Source organism: Cydia strobilella, chromosome 19, assembly GCF_947568885.1.
Source record: "Cydia strobilella chromosome 19, ilCydStro3.1, whole genome shotgun sequence".
Lineage (NCBI taxonomy): Eukaryota > Metazoa > Arthropoda > Insecta > Lepidoptera > Tortricidae > Cydia > Cydia strobilella.
In genome coordinates this window covers 14,486,292-14,509,811 of record NC_086059.1, presented here as the reverse complement: position 1 = coordinate 14,509,811, position 23,520 = coordinate 14,486,292, and the positions used below count along the sequence as shown (strand labels likewise).

Sequence of the window (23,520 nt, the reverse complement as noted above, 5' to 3'; positions counted from 1 at the left end):
GCAGTAACGCAGCTGCGGTTGAAAATGGACAGTCACCTTTAAGGTACATAATAAAAGAACTGCGATGTTGCAGATACCTTAGAAGCACAAACATTTCACCTATTTTTTATTAAATTTTTAAGATGTTAAAACCTTTTCGAGACGATATTTTTTTGTTATGTCGATTTATAGGGTTCTATACCGTAAAATGGGGTGAGTAGGAGCAAAACTGACATTCAAACCTCGATAACATTTTATTTTTACATATGCAAACTGAATGGTGTATATAATAAGTGTTCCGGACGTTTGTATTTTAGTTTTTATTTTATTTTGGGTAGTTCCGCATTTCATAACTTTGACGATAAACAGGAAAACCCACCTCACCCCGTAGTCCCTCGTAATTGGGGTGAGATGGGTTTTCATACAAAGGTGATTTTGAAAGATTGTTGGATCGTTTTTTATTATTATGAGTATTACTATAGCTCCATTTTAAATTGGAATACATTATGTTAGTAGCAGTAGCCTTAACATCATATAAATATGACGACCCTTATTTTTGAAATCTTATTATTCTGTAATTATTTAATTTTTAAATTATTATTTTTTAATTTATTTTATATTTTTTAGTATGTAATGTTTGACGACCATGATAAGAAGATAAGCATAATTTTGACATTGATGCAAATTTATAGTGTAATTTTTATCCTGAAATAAATAAATCTAAATCTAAATCATCCCATCTCACCCCCCTTTCAAACTTTCTCTCCCCATTCATAACCCAACTCTCCCCGCGAACCCTACTCACCCCATTTTACGGTACCTCAAAAGGAAAAAACGGAACCCTTATAGGATCACTCGTGCGTCTGGTTGTCCGTCTGTCACAGCCATTTTCTCCGAAACTACTAATTAAATAATTAATTTGAAATTTAGTACACATATGTAAGTCTATAAGTCTAACTAATGTCGGGTGTAATATGAGGTTAGTGAATATATCATGGAAAGTTTAATATTTGTGTAGATAAAGCAGTGTATGCAACTGTACATAATTAGGCATTAAAACACACGTGTGATTCTATTATGAAACTCACTTCGTTCGTTTTACAAACCCACGCTCGAGTTTTAATGCCTATCATTATGTAGCAGTCACATAAACTACTATAGTTTAACCACAACAAGTTATGTGCTATAACATGCTGATTATAAGTTCAAAGGCAGATTAACACAATTAGCAAAACTGTGTTAAGTATAATGACACGTTCTTGAGAAAGTTTGACGTTGACGTCATCAATCATCATGCAATTCGCAATAAACAAAAAGACAAATTGAAATTTATTTCGAAGATTTAGATTATTTAACCTGCTAAATACAACAGTTTAGTCAAAATCTAATTTTAATTTTTAGAACAAAAACTCGAAAACCACGAAAAAAATGGTGCCTATGTGGGTTAACTCATTATTGCTTATCAGCATCCAGTTATCGCTGAGGTCTCTAATTACATCTAACAATCTATAATTGTAAATTTTGTAATGAATTACTGGAAGTAATTTATCTGAACGTAAAAACACTGGAGGTTGCTTTTGAAATAGAAATATTACCTGAACTTATTTGAAATATAAGTTCAACAGGCATAGGTTCTGACTTTTTCTTTTCCTTTGAAAGTAACTGGAGAAAAGTACTATCAAAGTTTGATAATCAAACTAATTTAACTTGGGAATGGCCCTAAAAAAGAAATCAGGAAAATGTGAATACCATCAGCCTAAAAATTATTTCTACGTGCAACCTTAATGCTAATATGACCATCTTTCCTGAGCATTTGACACACCACCACCAGCAAGTCGTTTTAGATTTAGATTCATTTATTTCATAATACAGATTACATTATAAATTGCAGGCATGTCAATTTACAAGATCATATGTCATATTATGATCGTCAAAACAAGGATGTCATAAGAATATAATCAATAGATTTAGATTTATTTATTTCAGGATAAAAATTACACTATAAATTTGCATCAATGTCAAAATTATGCTTATCTTCTTATCATGATCGTCAAACATTACATACTAAAAAATACAAAATAAATTAAAAAATAATAATTTAAAAATTAAATAATTACAGAATAATAAGATTTCAAAATAATGTCAAGATAGTATCTCCTGTGGTGGATCGTCAAAATACATCATACATCATTCATAAATTCACTAACAGAATACAACGGTTTATCCAACAAAAAATCTCATAATCGGCGTTTGAATGTTTGGTCACACAGTTCACTTCTTATAACAGCCGGAAGTTGTTCATAATAGGTTGGTCCTATGACACGAGGGTTTTTCTGGGCTAGGGCCATACGGCAAGGAACCTTTCTTAGCCGTCCCGTGGAACGGACGTTTATACCCTCAATATGAACCCGTTTAAATTGAAATATATTGTTTCTCACGTACATTATGATTTCAAAAAGATATAAGGAAAAGTGCGTCATAATGCGATATTCTACGAACAGATCTCAACACGAGTGGCCGGAGTGATCCGGCCAAAATGCGTAGCGCGCGTTTTTGAATAATTAAAACTCGTTTTGCATCTGTCGAGTTTCCCCATATTATTGTTCCGTACGATAATAATGAGTGGAAAGCGACAGAAGTAATACCCTACATTGAAGACGAGTATGCCCTTTCTTACGTAGCGCCAACAAAGACACTCCTAACTGACCATAAGTAAACCTTATCTCGTTGCGGTAAGGTCCACAAAGGTCAGTTCCCTCCGCTATCTACCTACAGGTCATTATAGCGCATTGCAGATAGCACGGGTCAGGGGCGGACAATGACAACACAATTGAAAACACACAGTGGGGTATAGCTATTTATTACAAGATAGGGGCAGGGCGGGGTGTGCGGGGGGCGCTCACTGCTTGGTGGCAGCCTCGTGGATCTTCTTCTGGACCTCCTCGGCCTGCTTCACGAAGTCCTCGTAGGCCTTCTTGACCTGCGGCGCAAGCTTCTTGTTGGCCTCGTCGGCGTTGGCGGCGATCTCCTTCGCGAGTTTCTCGGTTTCCTTCACTCCGGTCTGCACGGCGGCCTGCAGCTGGTCGCGCAGCTTGTTGGCCTGCTGCTCCACCTCGGGGTGCGACTTGCGGAGGTCCTCCACGGCCTTCTCGATGTTCTTCTTCGAAGTCTCGAGGGCTTCCTTAGCTTTACCGTTGGCGTCGTTCATCTGAAATAAAAGTTGAAGTTGGAGTTAGTAAAGTGGTCGAGACGAGCATGTGAGACGGGGGTGAGATCCTACCAGAGGAAATAGGTACTCGTAGTTATTGCGTCGTATCGTATGTTATGTATGTCAAAGTAATTTGACTACTGAGATAATAATTCAATGAGAGGATAGCTGATAATGGTTATCCCCGAGGAACGAAAAGCATAAACCTTATTTAATTTATGTTTTAGTGACTGAGGCGACTTGTGGTCGGACCTTAAAGGACGTGCTAAATGATATGATAAAGGATGTGCTCTATCAAAATACAGTGGTATATTACTGCCTTACTGGTATTAGAATTTAGAAGAACCTAGTTAAAAAGGAAACTGATGAGACTACTGAATATCGAATATATGTAGACCAGGTAAACTACTTGATATTCGACAAAGCTAGGTGAGGTCCCTAATTTAACTAGGGGTGCAATTTTCATGTTTTTAAGTTTCATGGTTGTTAGACGATATCTTTAAGTAGTATTCCTTACAACGACCTAGATAATAAATACAATTTTTAAATTCAAACACGAGACGGATCGGACTGGAGATTAAGAATTAGAGGGAACAAGCTGTATGCATGTGCCGCTAGGTCTCTGTTTGGGTGAACTACTAGTAACTACAGGTGGGCACTTACTTTTTTTACGTTAAGCATTTTAATATGTAATTTAAAAATTAAATAGACAGTACTCAATGAAGTAAAAGTAAAGTACTCACAGCATTCTGCAACGAGGTGGACAGCTGCGACAGCTGCTTGAGCACCTCGTCGGAGTTGTCCTTGATGGCCTTGTTGACCTCGGCCGTGTTTTTGCTGTTTACCAGCTTGTTCCACTGCTCCTGGATGGTCTTGCCCACCGCCTCCGCGTTCTTTTGGATCTCCTCCCAGGGGTTAGCGGGCGCGTCGCGGCGCACCATGCCCGCGTTTGCCTGCAACACGACAAAGTCAGGCTCGCACACTAATATAAACGCACATGAATTAAGTTTGCAGTGACAATGTGTGGCTGGGCCATACTTGACCTAGAGATTTGCTGAACTTTAAGACAAGGAAGTTCTTTGAATACTAGCCTACAAAAACACAAAGCTATTGAAGTCTGTTAAGCTAACTCGCTGCACCGAATTTGCGGCCGGTAAAGTGTGGTGGTGTCACTATAAGAGTCCTATTTTCATAGGAATTATAGTTTATGGTGGCACCTCGGCACTGTTGCTTGCTAAGTCGGTGCCTATTAGTTAGCTTAACGGACTCCAAAAGCTAACAGGCACAAGGGTAAATTATTGTAAATAGTTCAATGACTCACCACAGCCAAGAAGGCGATAAGGACGACGAATTTAGCGGCCATTTTGTAGGACGGAGTGTGTCAGCTGAGGAGTGTGCTGAAGCTGCAACAGAGCAGGAATGATGAGCGACCGACGGGTGGCGGCTTATATACCCGGGCGCGGCGCGGGGCGGGACGCGGGCGCGGGGCAGGGAGAGGGTAAGTTTCCTCAGCGGCAGCTAGCCCTGCGCCCGCGCCCAGGCCGTGACCGCGGAAGCTACTTCGCGTTGTCAACTGCCCCACGAGTAACATCACCTTCATTTGACATTTCTCGTCAGCTGACTCAGCTGTCTTCTCCAGTAAGTATGATAGGTATACCATTTTAAATTATATATCTACACCCCAGGCCAAAAGTATATCATTAGTAACCAAAAACTTACATTAGGCAATACCAAAAAGAATGTTAAAACTTCCCCTGAGTATTAAAACTTCCTAATATAATAAGTAAATGAATAAAAAAGTAAAACCGGCCAAGTGCGAGTCGGACTCGCGCACGAAGGATTCCGTACCATTACGCAAAAAACGGCAGAAAAATTAAATTTGAAATTGAAATTTTTGCCAAAAAACTTACTACTAAGTACGTACGACATACATATTTTTAATTTTCAATGAGTGGTAGTATAAGAACAGTCAATCGCATGAAAATCACAGTTTTTAGGGTTCCCTAGCTCAAAAGGACAAAAAAGGAACCCTTATAGGATCACTCGTGCGTCTGTCTGTCCGTCTGTCACAGCATATGTTCTCCGAAACTACTAGACCAATTAAGTTAAAAATGTGTACATATGTAATTTTGTGACCCAAAGACGGACATGTAACGTAAACGAATGAATTTTAAACATGGGGGCCATTTTGGGGGGTAAATGAGAAAATTAAAAAATAAAGTTCTTTAAAATATATTGTGTTACATATCAAATGAAAGAGCTCATTGTGAGAATCTACAATATATTTTTTTTACAATTTTAGGATAAACAGTTTAGAACACAGGTTTAGAAGTTATTCAAGAAAATAGGCAAAAAATGACCGCTCCCCCCTCTATCTCCGAAACTATTAGAAATGTGCAGTAAAGCGTGAGTCGGACTTAATTACTTAGTTTTTGATCCAACCCCTACGGGTTTTAAAAGACATTTCACTCACGTTTCACATAAAAATACATTGTTTAACTTTAAATTGTGTAATGTGCGGAACCCTCGGAACGCGAGTCCTTGGTCGGTTTTTAGGGTTCCGTACCCAAAGGGTAAAAACGGTACCCTATTATTAAGACCCTGCTGTCCGTCTGTCTGTCACCAGGCTGTATCTCATGAACCGTGATAGCTAGACAGTTGAAATTTTCACAGATGATGTATTTCTGTTGCCGCTACAACAACAAATAAGGTACGGTTGCCAGAGCTCGAGGGAGAGGACTGTTAGGGTCGGCAACGCGCATGTAACTCCTCTGGAGTTGCAGGCGTACATAGGCTATGGAGACTGCTTAACATCAGGCGGGCCGTATGCTTGTTTGCCACCGACGTAGTATAAAAAAAAATACTAAAAAGTACGGAACCCGACCGCCGGTGGGCGAGTCCGACTCGCACTTGTCCGGTTTTTTATTGTCATGTAAGTAAGCCCGTTGTTGCCTAGTCTTAAGCTTGTATTTCGCTGTGTTTTTTATTTATTTATAGTGCACAACAAATAATATTTGCTTACTTAATTATTTATACTTGTTTTCATAGTTTTGGTCTGGGGTGTATTTTCAATGAATAGGTAGATACATAGTAGATTAGGTAAACTTTGACTTATCATTCGTAGGTGTAAAAAATAAGTATACGCTACGTAATAAAAATGTCGCCGCATCACAGGTGATTTTCTTAAATATTTATTGCGAGGCATGTTGGCGGGTGATATTTACGCCTGAAATTTTTGAAAGTCAATACATACAGGCTGTCCCAGAAAGTATTTGTTCCAAAGTGAAGGAAAAAGTGCCAACAATAAAAATACTCATGTTTCAGTTCAGTTGTTTCCTTGTGTTGACTGGTGGAATTGACTTTTAAGTGATGATTTGAATGATAAATATTTAATAGTATTAATTTGAATTTGATTTGTAATGTTTTACGTTTTACAGTTACTATTTTCCGTTGATTGTGTGGTAAAAGACTTTCTGTATTTCTCTCGGGAGCAAAGCTTATCTAACCCCGTGCCTTGGAACTTTCGCAATTTTTAGAATAGAAACCCGCTACGCTTGTAGCTCAATTTTGGAATGTTAGCTTGCTCGGGTAAGTATCGATATTAGTATGAGGAGTTAAACGACAAATTTGCCCCCTTACAAAATAAATAAGTATAAAGTATTAGCACGGCAAGCAGCATCCACCATCCTGGCTAGGACGTTCTATTGTTTTAAAGTCCATCAAGTAGGCGATTAGCTGCATGGCTCGTAACTGTTTAGGTTGGGGGTTGGGTTTCAAACTATTTCTTTTGTTCGCTCGGTTAGTTAAGTATTCCTTACAATACAATACAATCCTTACCTCAGGGACACTAATCATATAATCACCCGTAGATAATGATACTATTGAATGATTCATTGAATATATTAATTGAGCAAAGAATTGGACTTGTGATTTCTATGATTTTTCACGTCGTGATTCTAAACTATTAAAAATATTAAGAGTAATCATCTACTTATCTAATTTTGCTTTAACTTAAACAATTGCAATTCACAACTCACAACAACTCTGCTCACCTCCATACGAGTACCATGACCATGCAGTCATTATATTCAGTCTAAAACTAAGGAATTATATTTCTATACCGAACTACAAAAATTCTTTGCCGAATTTTGAAAGATTAATTCTTGTAACTTTTAGAGTTCCGTAGTTCCGTACCTCAAAAGGAAAAAACGGAACCCTTATAGGATAACTTCGTGCGTCTGTCTGTCTGTCCGACTGTCACAGCCTAGTTTCTCCAAAACTACTGGACCAATTAAGTTAAAATTTGGTACACAATACACATATGTAACTTTGTGACCCAAATACGAACATAAACAAATGAATTTTAATTATGGGATCCACTTTTGGGGGGTAAAAGAAAAAATTTAAAAATAAAGTTACTATACTACTACTAACTTACTATATCGATGAAAGAGCTTTTTATGTAATTTTAAAATTAATAGTATAGAAGTTATTTAAGAAAATAACCAAAAATGACCATTCCTTTATCACCGAAACTACTGGGTCCATAATTTTGAAAAAATTACACTAACTAGTTCTTTAATATAAAAAATAAAATTGTGTAATGTATGGAACCCTTGGAACGCGAGTGAGACTCGCACTTGGCCGGTTTTTTTCATAAAGATGCAGCGCTGGCTAATAACTTAATGATAACCTGATAAGGATGATCGATACAAATAACGCAAGGGGTGAGTGAGAACCTGAGAACCTGTACCGTCGGGTTCACGACCACGACCTTACCACTTGATCTACACGTCGCACTGCACATTAGCATGATGATATCATCACAAGCACAATTTAATCTAAAGATATTGTTTAATGGCTAGGCGTGTTGCCGTCAGCTTGATACTCGTAGACTTCTAAAATAATGAAGTATGTTGTACCGTACAGTGTTGGCCGAACGTTAATGCAATTGACCATTAAAAATTAACCATTGAAAAGGTTATTTGCCATTTGCAGGAAAGTTGATTATCAATTGCATTAAACATCAATTTGCATTAATATTAATTTATTTCGAACCACTAACAATTACAAGGAATTAATGGTTATTGCTTCACAAACCATTAAAAATTATAATGTGATTAATAAATTTAAGATGTGATTGATAATAGTAAAATATACTTTTATTAACGAATTACGTAAATAATGCCAAACAAACTGTAATTTTGTTTGACATTAAAGGTATTGGAATAACGAACAAAATAAACTAAACATTAAAACTAAACTATTGCTCTCCCAAGTGCTCATTAAGATGAGTCGGAAGACCAAAACGGCGCATGTCTATGTTGCACCAAACCTGAGTTCCATTAGGTACAGCCAGGGTTTAGCATCAGCTTTATATTGGGTACTGCTCTCCCAAGTGCTCATAAAGACGTTTCGGATTACCAAAACAGCGTATGCCTATTTTGCACCAAACCTGAGCTCCACTACACAATTGATGCGTAATGCAATTATAGATTAATTTCGAAATTAATGTTTAATGAAATTGGTCAATGGTTAATTAGAATTAACCATTACGGCATTTTACGGCCAACACTGGTACCGCTACCGTATAAGTAGGTACAGTCGCCATCAGATATATCGGAGCGGCCAAGGCTCTCACAAGTATATGAACACGCCTCTATTGTCAAGGCGTTAGAGTGCGTGTTCAGATATTGTGACCACCTCGGCCGCTCCGATATATCAGATGGCGACTGTACATACCTATGCAAATAACGCAGATCAATTGATTATATCACGCGTATCCAAACAACGACCGCATGGAGTTGTGGTGGTAAACAATCAGTATTTATGGCCGTTATGACAAATTGCTAATTGATTATATTTTATCAGCACGTTAGTCAGCGCGGCCGCGGCCCGAGCCGGAGCCCGAGCCGACCTCGCTCCTCGTCCTCAGGCTACTCGTACACGAGTATCAGAGGACGGGCAAACACGGAGAAAAGCAAACGTCAACACGAATTGTTTTGTCCATGGCGATACTTTTATTAACAATAACAATAAGCAGTTCCTGGAATAACTTAATTCCAGTTGGTTGGTATCTAATAGTTAAAGAGACACTCACGATTGGAGGATCAAAAGATACTAATTATGTTAAGGATTTGCCACACTGGATGCGTTCTGCGGTCAGCGGTCAGGTCAAACCCGCATTATTATTATTATTAAAAGTTCTTTATTTAGATAACCAGGATCCACATATTGTTAGTTACATATTTTGTTTTACTTATAACTAAGGTTAGTAGGTTTATAATACAATAAAATAACAATGAACGAATGAATGAATGAATGAATTATGTATGAACAACATTGACAGCAACCTTTGAAGTTGAAGTTTGACCTGACCGCTGACCGCAGAACGCATCCAGTGTGGCAAATCCTTTAACCAATTAGACTTATTTTGACCGGGATATGGACCGTGATTAATTTTTGTATTGTTGTTGTGTTTTGTATTGTTTTATATCCCGATCAATAAGTCTAGTGAAACTAACCGTGAATCATTTCAAACTGTTATGTTAACCAATTACCTAATTGTGTATAATACTAAACTCGGGCATAAGCTAAGAGAAGATATACCTACAACCTGCAGCTCTGCCAAGATCCAAGACACTAATATGTCTGTACGAGCGAGATAGGGAGATGCATATAAAATAAGTTACGTATAAATACGTTAGCGTATAGTTGTATGTTAGTACTTACAAGTGCCACATCAGGGAAAAATTGCACTAATCCCTATCCTAATATTCCAATACTTTATAATAATAATAAAGCCATTTATTCCGAACAATATAAATTACAGATGATTGTTTTATAATTACAAATATTATAATATATATATGTGTTGTGTGTGCCGTAAGGCATAGGCCTCCTCCAACTGTCTCCATTGGGCTCTGTCTGCAGCAACCATCATCCAGTATGGCCCCAGAGTCAGACGAATGTCATCTTTTCATCTTGCTTGCATGTGCTTGCTTTCTAGTACAGCCTCTAGGGTACCATTAGAGTAATCTGTTTGCTCCATTTTTCTATTCCAATACTTTACTTTACCCTAAAGGTTTCTTAGAAATAAACACAATACCTGATCGTTCGAGGGCTGCAGGCTGGCTGGACGGCCATTACTCAAAAAACCGACTGACTAAATACTAACTCGCCACCATATGCTGCGCTGTGCTGTAGCTACCTACATCATAACCTCTTTCCTCTGCCCAACTCTAGTGGTTAGTTGAGGTTTGTAAAGCCCCTAACACTCACGAAGTCCCCTCGCTCGCAACCATCGCAACCCTGACAAAGGACGAAAAATCCTGACATGTCAGGGTAAATCCTGACAGGTATGCCCAGGATCAAAATATTTCGGTGATAACCACATAAATATAAATAAATAAATATTAGGGGACATCTTACACAGATAAACTTAGCCCCAAACTAAGCAAAGCTTGTACTATGGATGCTAGGCGACGATATACATACCTACTTATATAGATATATACATACTTATATACATAGAAAACACCCATGCCTCAGGAACAAATACATATTTGTGTTCATCACACAAATAAATGCCCTTACCGGGATACGAACCCAGGACTAGCGGCTTCACAGGCAGGGTCACTATACCCACTAGGCCAGACCGGTCGCGTCGGTAGGATATAAATATCCGTGCTAGGATTTGAACCCGAGACCTCCTGCCTCCTGTCCTGTTTCGGGGGCACGTTCACCAACTAGGCTAGTAATGCCGTCCAATATTAATGACGTCAACAAAAATAAATAACACAGGTCAACAGGTCCTAAACGTACGGTACGGAGGTAAAACTGCTGGGAAGACCAAAGCCTGGTAAAGATTCAAGATTAAAATCTAGAGCAATCCTCTTACTCAGTTGCATCATAATTATCTAATTAATTACCTAGTCAACACATGTCTAAACAGCCAATAAAGATTAGGTACTAAAATATGGACTGTGGAATATTCGAATCTGAATTATTAAAACTAAATTTGCATTTACATAAATATTTATGGCGTTATTCATAAACGCGTCACTGGCCTGAATTCTCCCTGAATTAGCCATGTATCGTTCGTCTTTATCTGTCATTTTGACATGTATTTGTAAGAAAGGGATAAAACATAGTTTAAAGGCCCGTAAAGTTTTATGAATAAGGGGGTTAGAATATTTACGTACAGTCAGCAGCGGAAGTAGCTGTGGGCGTGATGTTGAAAATGGCCTGAATTAACACAACATCGGTGTTGACTGTTGACGTAACAATCAGAGCATATCAAAATGATCTACATTTTGAACACCTCGCCCCCTAAAGTCCCGGACATGCTAGATATAAGTATCTACTAGTATTCATACTAGTATTCATCAGCCGAAACTACGGGATGTTGCCCCGAGCAGCGAGATAACAAAATCTTAGACATCGGAGAGCTCGACCGACGATAAAGTAGGCCGCATACCGATTAGGACGAGTTGCCCAACAAAAACGTATTTACGTGTAAAACATACGCCAGAGGTCTCATAGTTAAAAACCAAAAAGGCTTTTGATAAAAAATAATATTTGTTTCACAAAACAGACCGCTGATTTTAAACTTTACAGTGAGCTACCTGTCCGTAAGATATCAGGCACAGGGACAAGTTACATTTGTGTTTTATAAATAAAAAAAAACCTATTCTCATGAACTAGGTAGGTACCTTGGTCCTTGAACATAAAAATCAGCTGAACACAACAAATACATAACGATATCGTTTAACAGAAATTTGGAAGATACAAACATGAAATGCGCCCTGCCCCCACACCTAACGCCGACCCTAAGGCATCTAAAGGGGCCCACGGACTATCTGTCCGCCAGACGATATCGGCCTGTCAGTTAGAACAAAAATTTGACAGTTCCGAACAACTGGCGGGCCGATATCGTCCGGCGGACTGATAGTCAGTGTCAGTGGGCCCTTTATCGCGCCGTTGAAAATACAGTCAGGTCAAAAGATTGTAGAAGGGCTCAAATACAAAACACAATGAGGAAATGTTCCCTTTTACGATACAATAATATAAACAAACAATTAATATTAATAAATGCGACAGCGAAGGTAACTCGTATCCGGGAGCATCCTGCACTCGCCATTACATTACACATAACGAGTAATAATTATGTCAACTAAACACATTAGAGATAACCGTGGAATGATATCGGCCACAAAGTCCGCAGGCCACGCAAACATCAACTATCCCAATAATTACGAGTATTATGATAATGTAAGTAGCTCGCCAATATCAAGGACATGTATCTAGTTCTGCGGAAAATGCCAGGCCTTTTGGATGTAGTTGTAAATTAGTAGGAGTATATAATTCCATTGGCTTAGGAATTAACCCATTAACCCGCATTAACCCATGTTTTAAAGTATTTAAAGTATTTTAGCCCCAGGAAAACAATTTAGATACGCGGTAGCATGTCAAGTCAAGTTTAAGAAGAAAAAGGACTTCACGTCGCAACATCCTTGTTTACTTATTCTCTGTGCCTAAAGATAAAAAATACAACGTTCAGGGTTGAATGTGTTCAAGAAACAGGTACTACAACTAATCCAAAAAGGATACCTGCAGCACAAAGCCCCTGACATCGGGGAATTTAGGGATTATAGGTACGCCAGGTACCGTCATACGTTCAATAGAGGTAAGCTTTTGGGAAACCCCGACGTGTGCAAGTTGGTCGGGATTTAAAGTGTTTACTTACCTGCGTTAGGCCGCGTACACCTTTTGTTTTTAAACAAAATTAAGAAATAAGTATATCGAGCCTGTGTGGTGCTGTTATGCTTATGAGGTGCTTATAAGCTAGGTACAGTCGGCATATAAAGTATATACCGCCACCGCCGTGTTAGACTATCGTCCAAAGTATCTACTGTTCTCTGATAGCTTAACAACAATACATATGTCCCTGTATTTATATACATTTCTCATATACAGCTCTAACATTATCCTGAGGGCATTTGCGTCAAGGCGTGACTGTAAGTATATAAACCATTGCCATTGGTACACGTACTGAGAGGCCAGCCAATATAAGCTGTACGTAGAAATAGTCTGTTATGCCCTGTGTATACTACTAACCTTAGTTGTGTAGAAAGATTAATTATTTCATACTGCTACTAACACATGTAATATTATCAATTGAACTATTGCAAATACTTTTTTTTATGCGAACTGTTAAGCTATATTTAAATTCTAAAGTATTCGAGGGTGGCAAATAGGTACTTTTGTTGCGTTATTTCATACGCTACTGTTGATGCTGACCTGACTGGACTACTAGATTGAAAACTTTAAAGTGTCTGAATGTTATGCATGATTCTTAAGAACATTTGGACATATTATTGTAACTACACAGATAAAGCAATGTTACCTGCGATTGGTGCGACGGACGGCGCGGCGCGACGGCAGGCGGCAGGCGGCAGGCTGCAGGCTGGCGGCGGCGAACTGCTGAACCGCGGCCACGGGGCCAGGCCCATTGTCTGCCAAATACAGACTCAAATACATTGTCGCTAGGGCTGCCGATGCACCAACTCTTCACTTTGTATGTTTACTATATTTTGACCCTTTGAACGCCATCTTCTCAATATATAAAACAGTTCCGATACTTAGATACCTACTAAAAGAAACTCACAGCCAAAGTTGAAGGCAGGACCTTGTAAGTTGAACCACACAGGCACATATTCTTAAAATGTTGTATTAAGAAACAGTTTTTTTGAAATAATATAGCCTGTAAGAGAGAAAATGGGATTTAGAGCAAAAAGTCATGCATGATTTGTTGTTTATAAAAACCATTAGCACATAAGCACAGTCTATAAAACAATAGTCATTCGACGAAGCCGTCTACTCCGTCTAGACAGGGCAAACGTGCGGGGTACGGGGGGTGAGGGGTGTACCGTGCACTGCAAACATTCGCCCTTGTTAGTAGCTCGGTACACGCCAAAGTCGTCGATTCACTGTATACTTTTTACACTGTGCCATTACTGTCAAAATCATTATTGTGTGTATGTGTGAATAACTATTCTATAATCTGTGGTGTTTCAGTTATTCCTTATCCTTGTTGTGTTCATTAGCTTCCTTAGTTACAAAGCTTGGGCAGGTCGATAACATATATTGACTTAAACTTAAGTAATCAATGTGTAAACGATTGTTAATTTGAGTAAGTTTGCTTGATAAATAACGTTTACTTGGTAAATTTGATACAGGCTGTATTAAGCTAAGGGAGTGCGTGTGCCCTATCTTATAGCGGCCCGGCTTCGCATGGAGGGGGGAGGGGGGGGGGGGGGGCAGGCACGGGGGTTACCCTTCACAAATTATACACTTAAACCTTTCTCAAGAATCATCATTCTATTGATATGTGAAAACCACATGAAAATCTCATGAAATAAAACTACGAAAACGGATTATATCGCGTATATTGGATTTATAATAAATCCCGACGTTTCGAACCCTTTATACGGCGTTCGTGGTCAACGGGTGACTGAGGAAAAGAGGCTGGTTGTACATGCAAAATAGGTTCATAAGGCTAGTTATAAAATACAACTATTTTCAAGTAAAGATATATATATACGCGCTAAAGCTACGCCGGCTCCAACCCTACACCTCAGACCCGAGAAAATTTAGTTCCCTCCTAAATTGTAGGAATTTATCCCAATATGGGACCGGCGAGAAACTCGGCGGGACACATCTTTTCAAGACATATTATACTCAGAATGTCCAACATCATCCAACACAAAGGTCTCACAGTCGACGGCGGCTGACCGCGAAAGGCCTTTCAAATTACAAAAACGTGCTGTTCGTATCATTAGCGGAAAGCCATATGATCATCCCGCAAAAAGTTTATTTAAACACCATAAGATTCTCACTCTTCCGAGTGTTTACATATTAACCGCATGTAAGTACGTTAGGGCAAACGTGGATCAATACGCTACCCATTCCCTGGCCCGTAGAAGTAACCGGCTAATCGTCCCGCGGTGCAGGCTTGCAAAGGCCCGAAAGTCACTTGGGATCTTAGGCCTAAAATTGTATAACTTGCTACCTGAGGAAATAAAATTAGCTAAAACGGATAAAAAGTTTGACCGAAATCTTAAAACAATGTTAACTGACTTAGCATGCTACAGCGTCGACGAATTTGTTGAAACGTGTACTAACCCTAAGTAATTTATCTCCTAATTAATATGTATAAGCAAATTTATACCTTATAAATTAAAGTGACGACTTGTTAAGCCATATGCGACCCTATTGTCTACTGTTTACGAACCTGCTTTGCTCAAAATATGTTTTATTTAATAATAATTAAGTTTAAGTGACATAAATACTTACTCTAGAAATGTTGTACCTACTATGTACCTACCTATTTTACTGACCTGTAAAACATTAACTTTTACCAATAAATGTCTTGTATCTTGTAGTCTATGTCTCGCTTGTTCCTGCATCAGATGGACTAATACAGGATCCCAAGCTGGTGGTAGAGAAAAGCCATCTTCCCTATTAGAGTTTGGATATTTCTTAATCTCAATGGCCTCGCGCAGCATTCTGGGTATGTATTCGCTTCTCCTTGGTAAGAACTATGCAGAGGCTTATCAAACTTTATTGAGTGATTGGCTTTATCCATGACCCATAGCATGTCAGACTGCAGACCTAGGTCGACGGTGCTTGACATCAGCTATATAATTATATGTGTTACTTCACCCCGGGAACGTCGGGATGTATTACAAATTCAATATACGCGATATAATCCGTTTTCATAGTTTTATTTCATGAGTAACTATTGCGATAACCGAAGACAATAGTTTTTAATCTGTTCAGTAGTTTTTGAGTTTATAGCGATCATACATACATGCATACAGACAGACGCGGCGGGGGACTTTGTTTTATAGGATGTAGAGATAAATATTATATGTATTTACATGTACCGCTTTTTGTGTCAACCGATATACATACTTTGCTATGAAAACTGCACGTTGATAAAGATCACAATGTTCAGTAATATAGGCTCAAGCTCAAGGCTCACACAGCACACAGCCAGCGCCAGCCCTACCCTTCAACCTACAACTAATGTCAATATCGGAGCATTAGTGAATCAATGGAGCCGTGAATTGGTACAGAATTAAAGACTACCGGGTGTTTATGGGTGAAGCCAAAGCCCCACTAGCATAACAAAGCGCAGGGGCACGGTAGCGCGCCAGCCAAGTTCGGGAGACTTGAACTATAGACAGTGAACAAAATTAAAGACTACAATCGGGTGTTCATGTGTGAAGCCAACGCCACAGTAGCATAACAAAGCGCAGGGCATGGCATTGTGTGAATGTGAACAAATTAAATAACAACTCAATACATTACAATTTTTTGTATAAAAATTTATACAAATCTTTGTAAATCACTCCGCGATTCGACCTGCAAAAAAATACGTCAGCTAATTTTATCACGGTAATATCACTATTACCGTGATAAGCGGGCGTAAAAACATCTGGTGTTTTTACGCGGGCGCGTGTCCGGCAAACAAACAGTGTGAGGATGCGCGCGGTATGCGAGTGCGACAGCTAAGCTCGGGTGCCTCTCGTTCTGTTCTCTTCGTGCTGTGGTAACACAATGCAATAAAATATATTTTTATTTAGAAGTATAGGATAAGGATAGTGTGTTACGATATATTTGGCTACTTTTTAGTCGTCACTATCTTTTTGACACTGATTTTACAATTTGTACATTCGTACTTACTTGGCCGACAGCTCTACTCTACCCGCCTGTTCCTCATTGTCAACTTATTAGCCCCACAGTGCGCGTGACGTGACAATCGTTATCCTGCTGCCAAACATTATTTAATGGCTGTTGTATAGGTACAGCTAGTATACTTACTTATGTTATGTACAGTCGCCATCCATCAGATATATCGGAGCGGCCAAGGTGCTCACAAATATCTGAACACGCCTCTATTGTCAAGGCGTTAGAGTGCGTGTTCAGATATTTAACCAAATATGTGAAGTACAGTCAGCGTCAGCATCAGAAGTACAGTTAAAATGCAGTTAATGTGTTCAAAGCGATCTGTTCATCGCTGCGCTTATTGTGATATCTGTGACTATTTCGTTGTGACATTGTCGTTTGCGTACTTTTGCTGCTGCCTGTACCGGGCTTAAGTTTCATACATAATTATTATGCCTTAGGTTAAAAGAACCCTACCACTATTACCTATTAACCTACTTAAAGTTATACTATTAATTACTTACACGACGGTGTTAACTCCGCTCTTGCCAAGGTCTTGCATGAAATTAGATCGATTCGACGGTCGGTGCTTCCCCCTAGATGTACTTAGTGCTCTATGCAACTGCTCGGTCTACGCTAAGTTTGCACCGATTTGCATTGCCATGCAGTGCCATTCTTGACAAAACTTAGCGAGGTTAAAGTCTACTTACTTAGTTTTCTGGTAAATCCGATACCTGTCGGAGTTTGCGTAATAAGTACGCGGCGAGCGCCTGCGACTGCACGGCGGCAATGCGATCGAATGGTGGACACAGAGACGGCAGACGCGCGCAGTGCGCACGGCGTACGAGGCACGAGGCACGAGGCAGGGTGCCAGCAACTTAAAATTTTGGCTAGCAATCTACACAGACAAACATCTTTTATGTTGTTTATGTTATCTCCCGTGTAATGTAGTAAAGGTACATTTTTTATTAGGTAATTTAGATGCTTACAATTACTTTTCTTCGAAATTAAACTAATTTAGCACAGAAATATTTTGAATAAAACCCTTATTCTCAAAAATTTCAGAAAAATGGTTTGTTGTTGTCACAACCTCTGTTGACATGTCTGTCAACTAGTGTTGCCACTGTGGTTTGCTGTTCGCATATGATCAGGAAGGTGGCGGACCAATGGCGGACGCGTCGGATGACCGAACGGGATAGTCTTAATCAAAGTCTTAATGGAACTTTCAGTAGGAGTAGCAGAGAAAGCGTTATTATTATATGTTCCAATGATGATGATGATATATCATACTTTGTCATTCCAAATTCCATGCATAGTTAGCTTGATCCGAATTTGATCCGAATATATTGATCTATACGACATATCAATTACAATTGGTTTGAAGTATAATATTTGATAATATTCCTCTATAAATAAAACTCTTTTCAGGAGGCTTGACACTTTACCAACACTTTACTGTCATCCTCATGTAATTATGTAACGCCACGCGCCATCCATGTGTATTAGTTGATTCTAGTCAAGTTCTAGTGTCACATTCTCCTGTATAGTACAGTACTTTTCCCTGAATTCCTTACTGGCGAAGTGCTCACGACATCTCGAGTACTCTGAGAGTGAGCTGTAACAGTAACACACCCGGAACTTCGGCACCGAGCATATATGTATTCGCTGTCGAGGGCCCGGCTCCACCGTGCGTCAAACTACTTTGGAACTTCACTTCGGTATTCATCACTTTTAACTAGTCGTGTAAAGTGACTGAGGAGATCTAGATTCTAGAGTACCCTACTAAGTAGTGAACGTCCGGTACCTAGTTATGAAGCCCTCAAATATCTGACCGCCCTTGGGATATAGCTTGGGAGAGGTATTAGGGTGGAGTCGAGCAGTTTTTGAGGAAAGCAGTGGTAGTTGGGCTAGGCCAGGCCGTAGTGGCACTGAAAATTTCTCAAGGGTTTATTACATACATCCAATTGATTCGTATGTAAAATTACCAAAGGAAATAAATTAGTAGTTATTAACTACATTACCACCTGATACAGTTGATTCGTTAGATAATTATACAAATATCTGTCCGAAGCTTGTCTGATCTGTTATGTATTGTAAATTACATTACCATGATTGTGTTGTGCATTCTAGGTGATGGTGAGTGCAGGCGGGCGGCTGGCGCGCCTATGCTGCGCGCGCGCGCTGCTGCTGCTCGTCTGTTGGGGCGCGCTGTGCGTGTTGTGGCTGCCGCGCATGCGTGCTCCGCCCGCCGCGCGTCCATCGCTGTCCACCCCCGCCACCCCCGCCGCCCTCGACCAGCTGCCCGCCGACACCGAGCGCCAACTTCAATCCCTCCCCCTCGCCTACTTCTACAAGCGCCGTAACGATACTAATAAATTCTACAAGACGAAAGACTGTGCGCCGTTGCCTTCAGTATTCGAGCTCGAGTACTGCAACACTTACTGGCAGACGCTGCGTTCCAGCCGAGGCGTATTCCACCTGTACGGTGCTTATCTTGATATCCGCAGTGCGTCCCAAATCGGCCCTGCCGTGCGGCTGCTGGTCGTGCACGACCGCATCAAAACGACGCTGCTCACCCACTGCCAGCTCTGGTTTGAAGAACAACCCGATCCTGTAATTGTGCGCGTCCTCGAATACAAATACGTGTGGAACAGCGAGTGGGGCAACTACTGCGACGGTGTTCTGCAGCCGTACTTACTAGCTTGCGTGCTGCCGGCGGACGTGCGCAGGCTGCGGCCCGCCGCCGTGTCGCTGGTGGAGAAGCCGTGCGACCGCGCCACCAACTGCCTGCGCGTGCACTTCGACGAGCCGCCCGACCACGCGCAGAAGGAGTTCGCCGTCTGCGTCAAGGGGCTCGACTTCCAGCACGAGGACCTGTCCGTGCGCCTCGTCGAGTGGATCGAGCTCGTGCGGCTGCTCGGTGCCGACAAGGTGTTCTTCTACGAGCTCCAAGTCCACCCCAACATCAGCAAGGTTCTCGCGTACTACCGCGCGCGGGGGATAGTGGAGAGCACGCCCATCACGTTGCCGGGCGGGCAGCCCAACCTGCCGGGCCTGCAGCACGTGTACATGAAGAAGAGGTTAAATAACAAGCGGCAGATGGAACTGGTACCATACAACGACTGCCTGTACCGGCACATGTACCAGTACCGTTGGATAACGTTGCTGGACGTCGACGAAGTGATCGTGCCAATGGAAGATCCCGATTGGAGCTCGCTGCTTAAGCGCCAGCCACCGGGCATCACCTACTACGCGCAGAATGTATACTACCTAGACGAGCTGGCTGGCCGGGAGCCGGGCGCGCCGCGCTACATGTATATGCTTCAACACGTGCACCGCACGCGCAACTTCACCAACCCCGGCTCGAACGTCAAGGCGTTCCACGAGACGGGGCGCGTGCTGGCGCTGCACAACCACTACCCGCTGGCGTGCATCGGCGGAGCGTGCTCGTCGTACTCGATGAGCACTGCCCAGGTGCGCCTGCACCACTACCGCGCCAACTGCGCGCGTCGGCTGAGCGAGGAGAAGCGCTTGTCGCCGGTGCGCGACGCCGCACTGTGGCGCTGGGCCGGGCGGCTCGTGCCGCGCGTGGCGCGCGCGCTGGCCGCGCTGGCGCTGGTGCCGCCCGCAGAACCCGAGCACGTGCCCACTACCAACACCTCCACCTCCACGCTGACCTGACTCTGGTCAGTATATAGTCACACTATTAGTAACTTGCCTCATGGAAAACGCTTCAAGAGCTAGTTCACACCCGGAAACCCTCACTAACTTTTACGTACTTCTGCGCTAGGGCGTCAGTTTTGGTCCCAATACCATGTACTAAAAGTTGGTGAGGATTTCCGAATTTGGTTTCAGTTTAATATTGCAATACCGGTTAAAATTGCAATTGTTCAAAATAAAACGAATATACTTAATTGTTTTCTTTTGCCTGCCGTTGAGGTAATATTACGCGAAACTCTGCGTAGGTGGCGCCACTACCGCAATCTGAGGGTCTATCGCGAAACAAGAAAATCGAAATTTCGTTATCTAACATCTCTGTCACTCTCACATATGAGCGATAAAGAAGATAGCGAAATTTCGGGTTCTCGTTTCCCGGTAGGTCCTCTGCAAACAAACCGCCTTTTGATGCATCAATGTCATATTTTATTATCTCTGAACACTTGTCAAAAACCTGTTAAAGGTATATAGACGGTATAGAAAGGACGACAATCTCTTATGGCAGAACTATTGCAAAAGTGACCAGGAGCGGTATTCGACATGCGTTAAGTGACGTTTCGTGTTGAACTTCAGTTGAATAGAAGAAATCGTGTGTTGTTGAATAGGTAAATTTGACATTAGCAATCTACAGTTAGGTGACAACGAAACCAAACCGAACCACGCAGAGTTCAGAGCCATTTTAAACCGTATAGTAGTAAGAAAACAAAGTTGATTTTTGTTGCATAATTTTTTCAATGAATGAGTTTTGGTTGTACCAAATGATACTTTCCACAGTTGATGAACAAATGATTCATTCCACTGTTGAACTGACGTTGAAGCCGAAACTGACAGTTGTGCATCTCGAATAGGGCCCCAGCTTTCAGCTGTAAATAATAGTTCCTAATCTCTCCGGTGGCGCTAGTTAGGCTCTGGGACATGAGTATAACATGAACCACGGAGTAGGATGGAGATGGCAAGTGGGCGTTCCCGTCTATCCGACAGTTAGTAGCGACCGACTCACTTTATGCACAGACTATGCTCAGTTGTTGTGTAAACTTCATGCTCGAATGACATTCACGTCGTACGTACGCTCGTCTAACAAAAATTGATAATTAAATTTAAAATGCCGTATTGTGCAGTATTAAGCTGCAGAAATCACAGCGGTTTAAAAAATCTTTCACGTGCAGGTATTTCCTATCACCGGTGGTTATTTATTTAAATATAATCCGATAAATACGAAAAATCTGTTTCTATTGCATTATTTACGAATGTTCGTTAAGTAAATCTATATTTTATCAGTTAGAACTTAGAGTTCACAATCCTTTGTCACTATTCTTTACGTTTATCTGGAATATTCGCTATCCTAAATGTCAAATAACTTCGCTACTCAGATGCTGTGCAATGTCGATATTTATATCGATAAAGTTAAAGTTACGATATTTCAAGTTTGATGTTTGGTAGTTCGGTAATAAATTATTATTTTAGACACGTTTCTAATTATTATTTGGGATAATCAATGTCTTAGTAAATATGGCAGCTCTGGTCATCAAGCACTAAGTTAAGTCGGGGTCATTTCATGGCAACCTTTCAAACCTTCGTATTCCTTTATATAAGTTTTTGTTTTTTACACCTATCATATTTTCATCGTTAATATAATTAGACTAGGTACTTAATGCACTTATGCGTACAATGCATGCAATGTGCCATGAATAAACGTTTTATATTTTCTATTTCTTTATTATTAATTATTGTAGGTTACCACAAGATGCCGATATTAAAAATAAATGGGTCAATGCTACTGGGCAAGAAAATTAGTTTCCGCAAAAATATAGCACCATTTGCTAGGAGCATTTCTTAGAGAAAGATTTCTGGGGATAAAATTGCCATACATCTCATCTAGCGTCCACACGCCTAAAACTTAGTTACTAATTTAGTAATTATTAGTGACATTCGGGCTCACTTAATTAATAAAAAGTGTTCCGTACCACGCAAACTAGCGTGAAATATTGGAATTTTGTAAACTAGTGGATGTGAAATGACTCCTATTTAGTATGAAAACCAGTGTCGCTAAACTCACACATTCATAGCCACGTTAAAATACGTCACACACTTACAAAATTGCTCTGATTCGTAGCAACTTTCCATACCAAAAAGTTATTACCGGTGGACATTTCTCGAACGAATATCAACTGTAGGCTACATGAGTGACGGTTTAAATTATAATGTCAAAGCTATATGACATACGACTCTTTCATTATCTCATTCATCTCACAAAAGCTCGCTCAACGTTCACCTAATACAACTACTCAACACCAGATGGCGTTATTTTATAGTTTTAAAATCACTTACTTATTACAGGCGAGAAAAGGGCTAAAAAACCAGTATAAGTAAGGTCTAATTACGCATGGTTTGTTACGGATCTCACGGTCACGTTACACTGGTGTTTTCGAGATCTCTACACGCCTGCGAGTAGCTAACCGTTGGAACATCGTTCCATTCGATATAGGGAGGGGACAGTGTAATCGGAGTGTTTTATCGATATTTGTGTGTTCAGTTAGGTATTGATATTTCATTACCGTATGTACACATACACATATACACATTTAGATGATACTTTATTTATGATTATAATATAGGTAATCGTGATTGTATGAAAAATAATATGTAGTACAGTACAACAAATATCTAACTAGAAATTTGTTTCTTATTAATTGACCAACTAGGTTGTTAATGTGAACATTAAATATATCTTAAAGTCAAACAGATAAAATCATAGTTCTTTAAAGGTCTATTAACTCGGTATTGCTGTTATTTTGTGATCACAAATCTGCAATTACTTACATAGGTAAGTATTCGTCTTTAACAATATATTTACTTGTAGCAGCGTTTAAGGCCAATCTAGA

At 40.3% G+C, this 23,520-nt stretch overlaps 2 protein-coding genes across 2 annotated transcripts; one reads left to right on the top strand and one right to left on the bottom strand.

Moving 5' to 3' along the window:
* Positions 1-2,823: 2,823 nt before the first annotated feature.
* On the bottom strand, positions 2,824-4,661 carry LOC134750189 (apolipophorin-3-like). Its single transcript, XM_063685317.1, has 3 exons — positions 4,509-4,661; positions 3,931-4,140; positions 2,824-3,187 (listed from the first exon to the last, which is right to left on the bottom strand). The coding sequence occupies exons 1-3, from the start codon at positions 4,548-4,550 to the stop codon at positions 2,879-2,881; spliced, it is 561 nt and encodes a 186-aa protein (XP_063541387.1). The 5' UTR covers positions 4,551-4,661; the 3' UTR covers positions 2,824-2,878.
* LOC134750379 (uncharacterized) lies at positions 4,607-20,602 on the top strand. Its single transcript, XM_063685540.1, has 4 exons — positions 4,607-4,685; positions 12,750-12,875; positions 13,581-13,702; positions 19,052-20,602. Exons 1-4 carry the CDS (start codon positions 4,607-4,609, stop codon positions 20,600-20,602), a joined length of 1,878 nt encoding a protein of 625 aa, XP_063541610.1.
* The last annotated feature ends 2,918 nt before the right edge of the window (positions 20,603-23,520 follow it).

Coding starts and splice junctions, on each gene's coding strand:
- LOC134750189 (XM_063685317.1), bottom strand. CDS start 4,550: ATGGCCGCTAAATTCGTCGTCCTTATCGCCTTCTTGGCTGTG. Junction 4,141..4,508: donor TTATCGCCTTCTTGGCTGTG/GTGAGTCATTGA, acceptor GTCGTGTTGCAG/GCAAACGCGGGCATGGTGCG. Junction 3,188..3,930: donor CCACCTCGTTGCAGAATGCT/GTGAGTACTTTA, acceptor CTTTTATTTCAG/ATGAACGACGCCAACGGTAA.
- LOC134750379 (XM_063685540.1), top strand. CDS start 4,607: ATGATGAGCGACCGACGGGTGGCGGCTTATATACCCGGGCGCGGCGCG. Junction 4,686..12,749: donor GGGCGCGGGGCAGGGAGAGG/GTAAGTTTCCTC, acceptor TACAACGTTCAG/GGTTGAATGTGTTCAAGAAA. Junction 13,703..19,051: donor GCCACGGGGCCAGGCCCATT/GTCTGCCAAATA, acceptor TGTGCATTCTAG/GTGATGGTGAGTGCAGGCGG.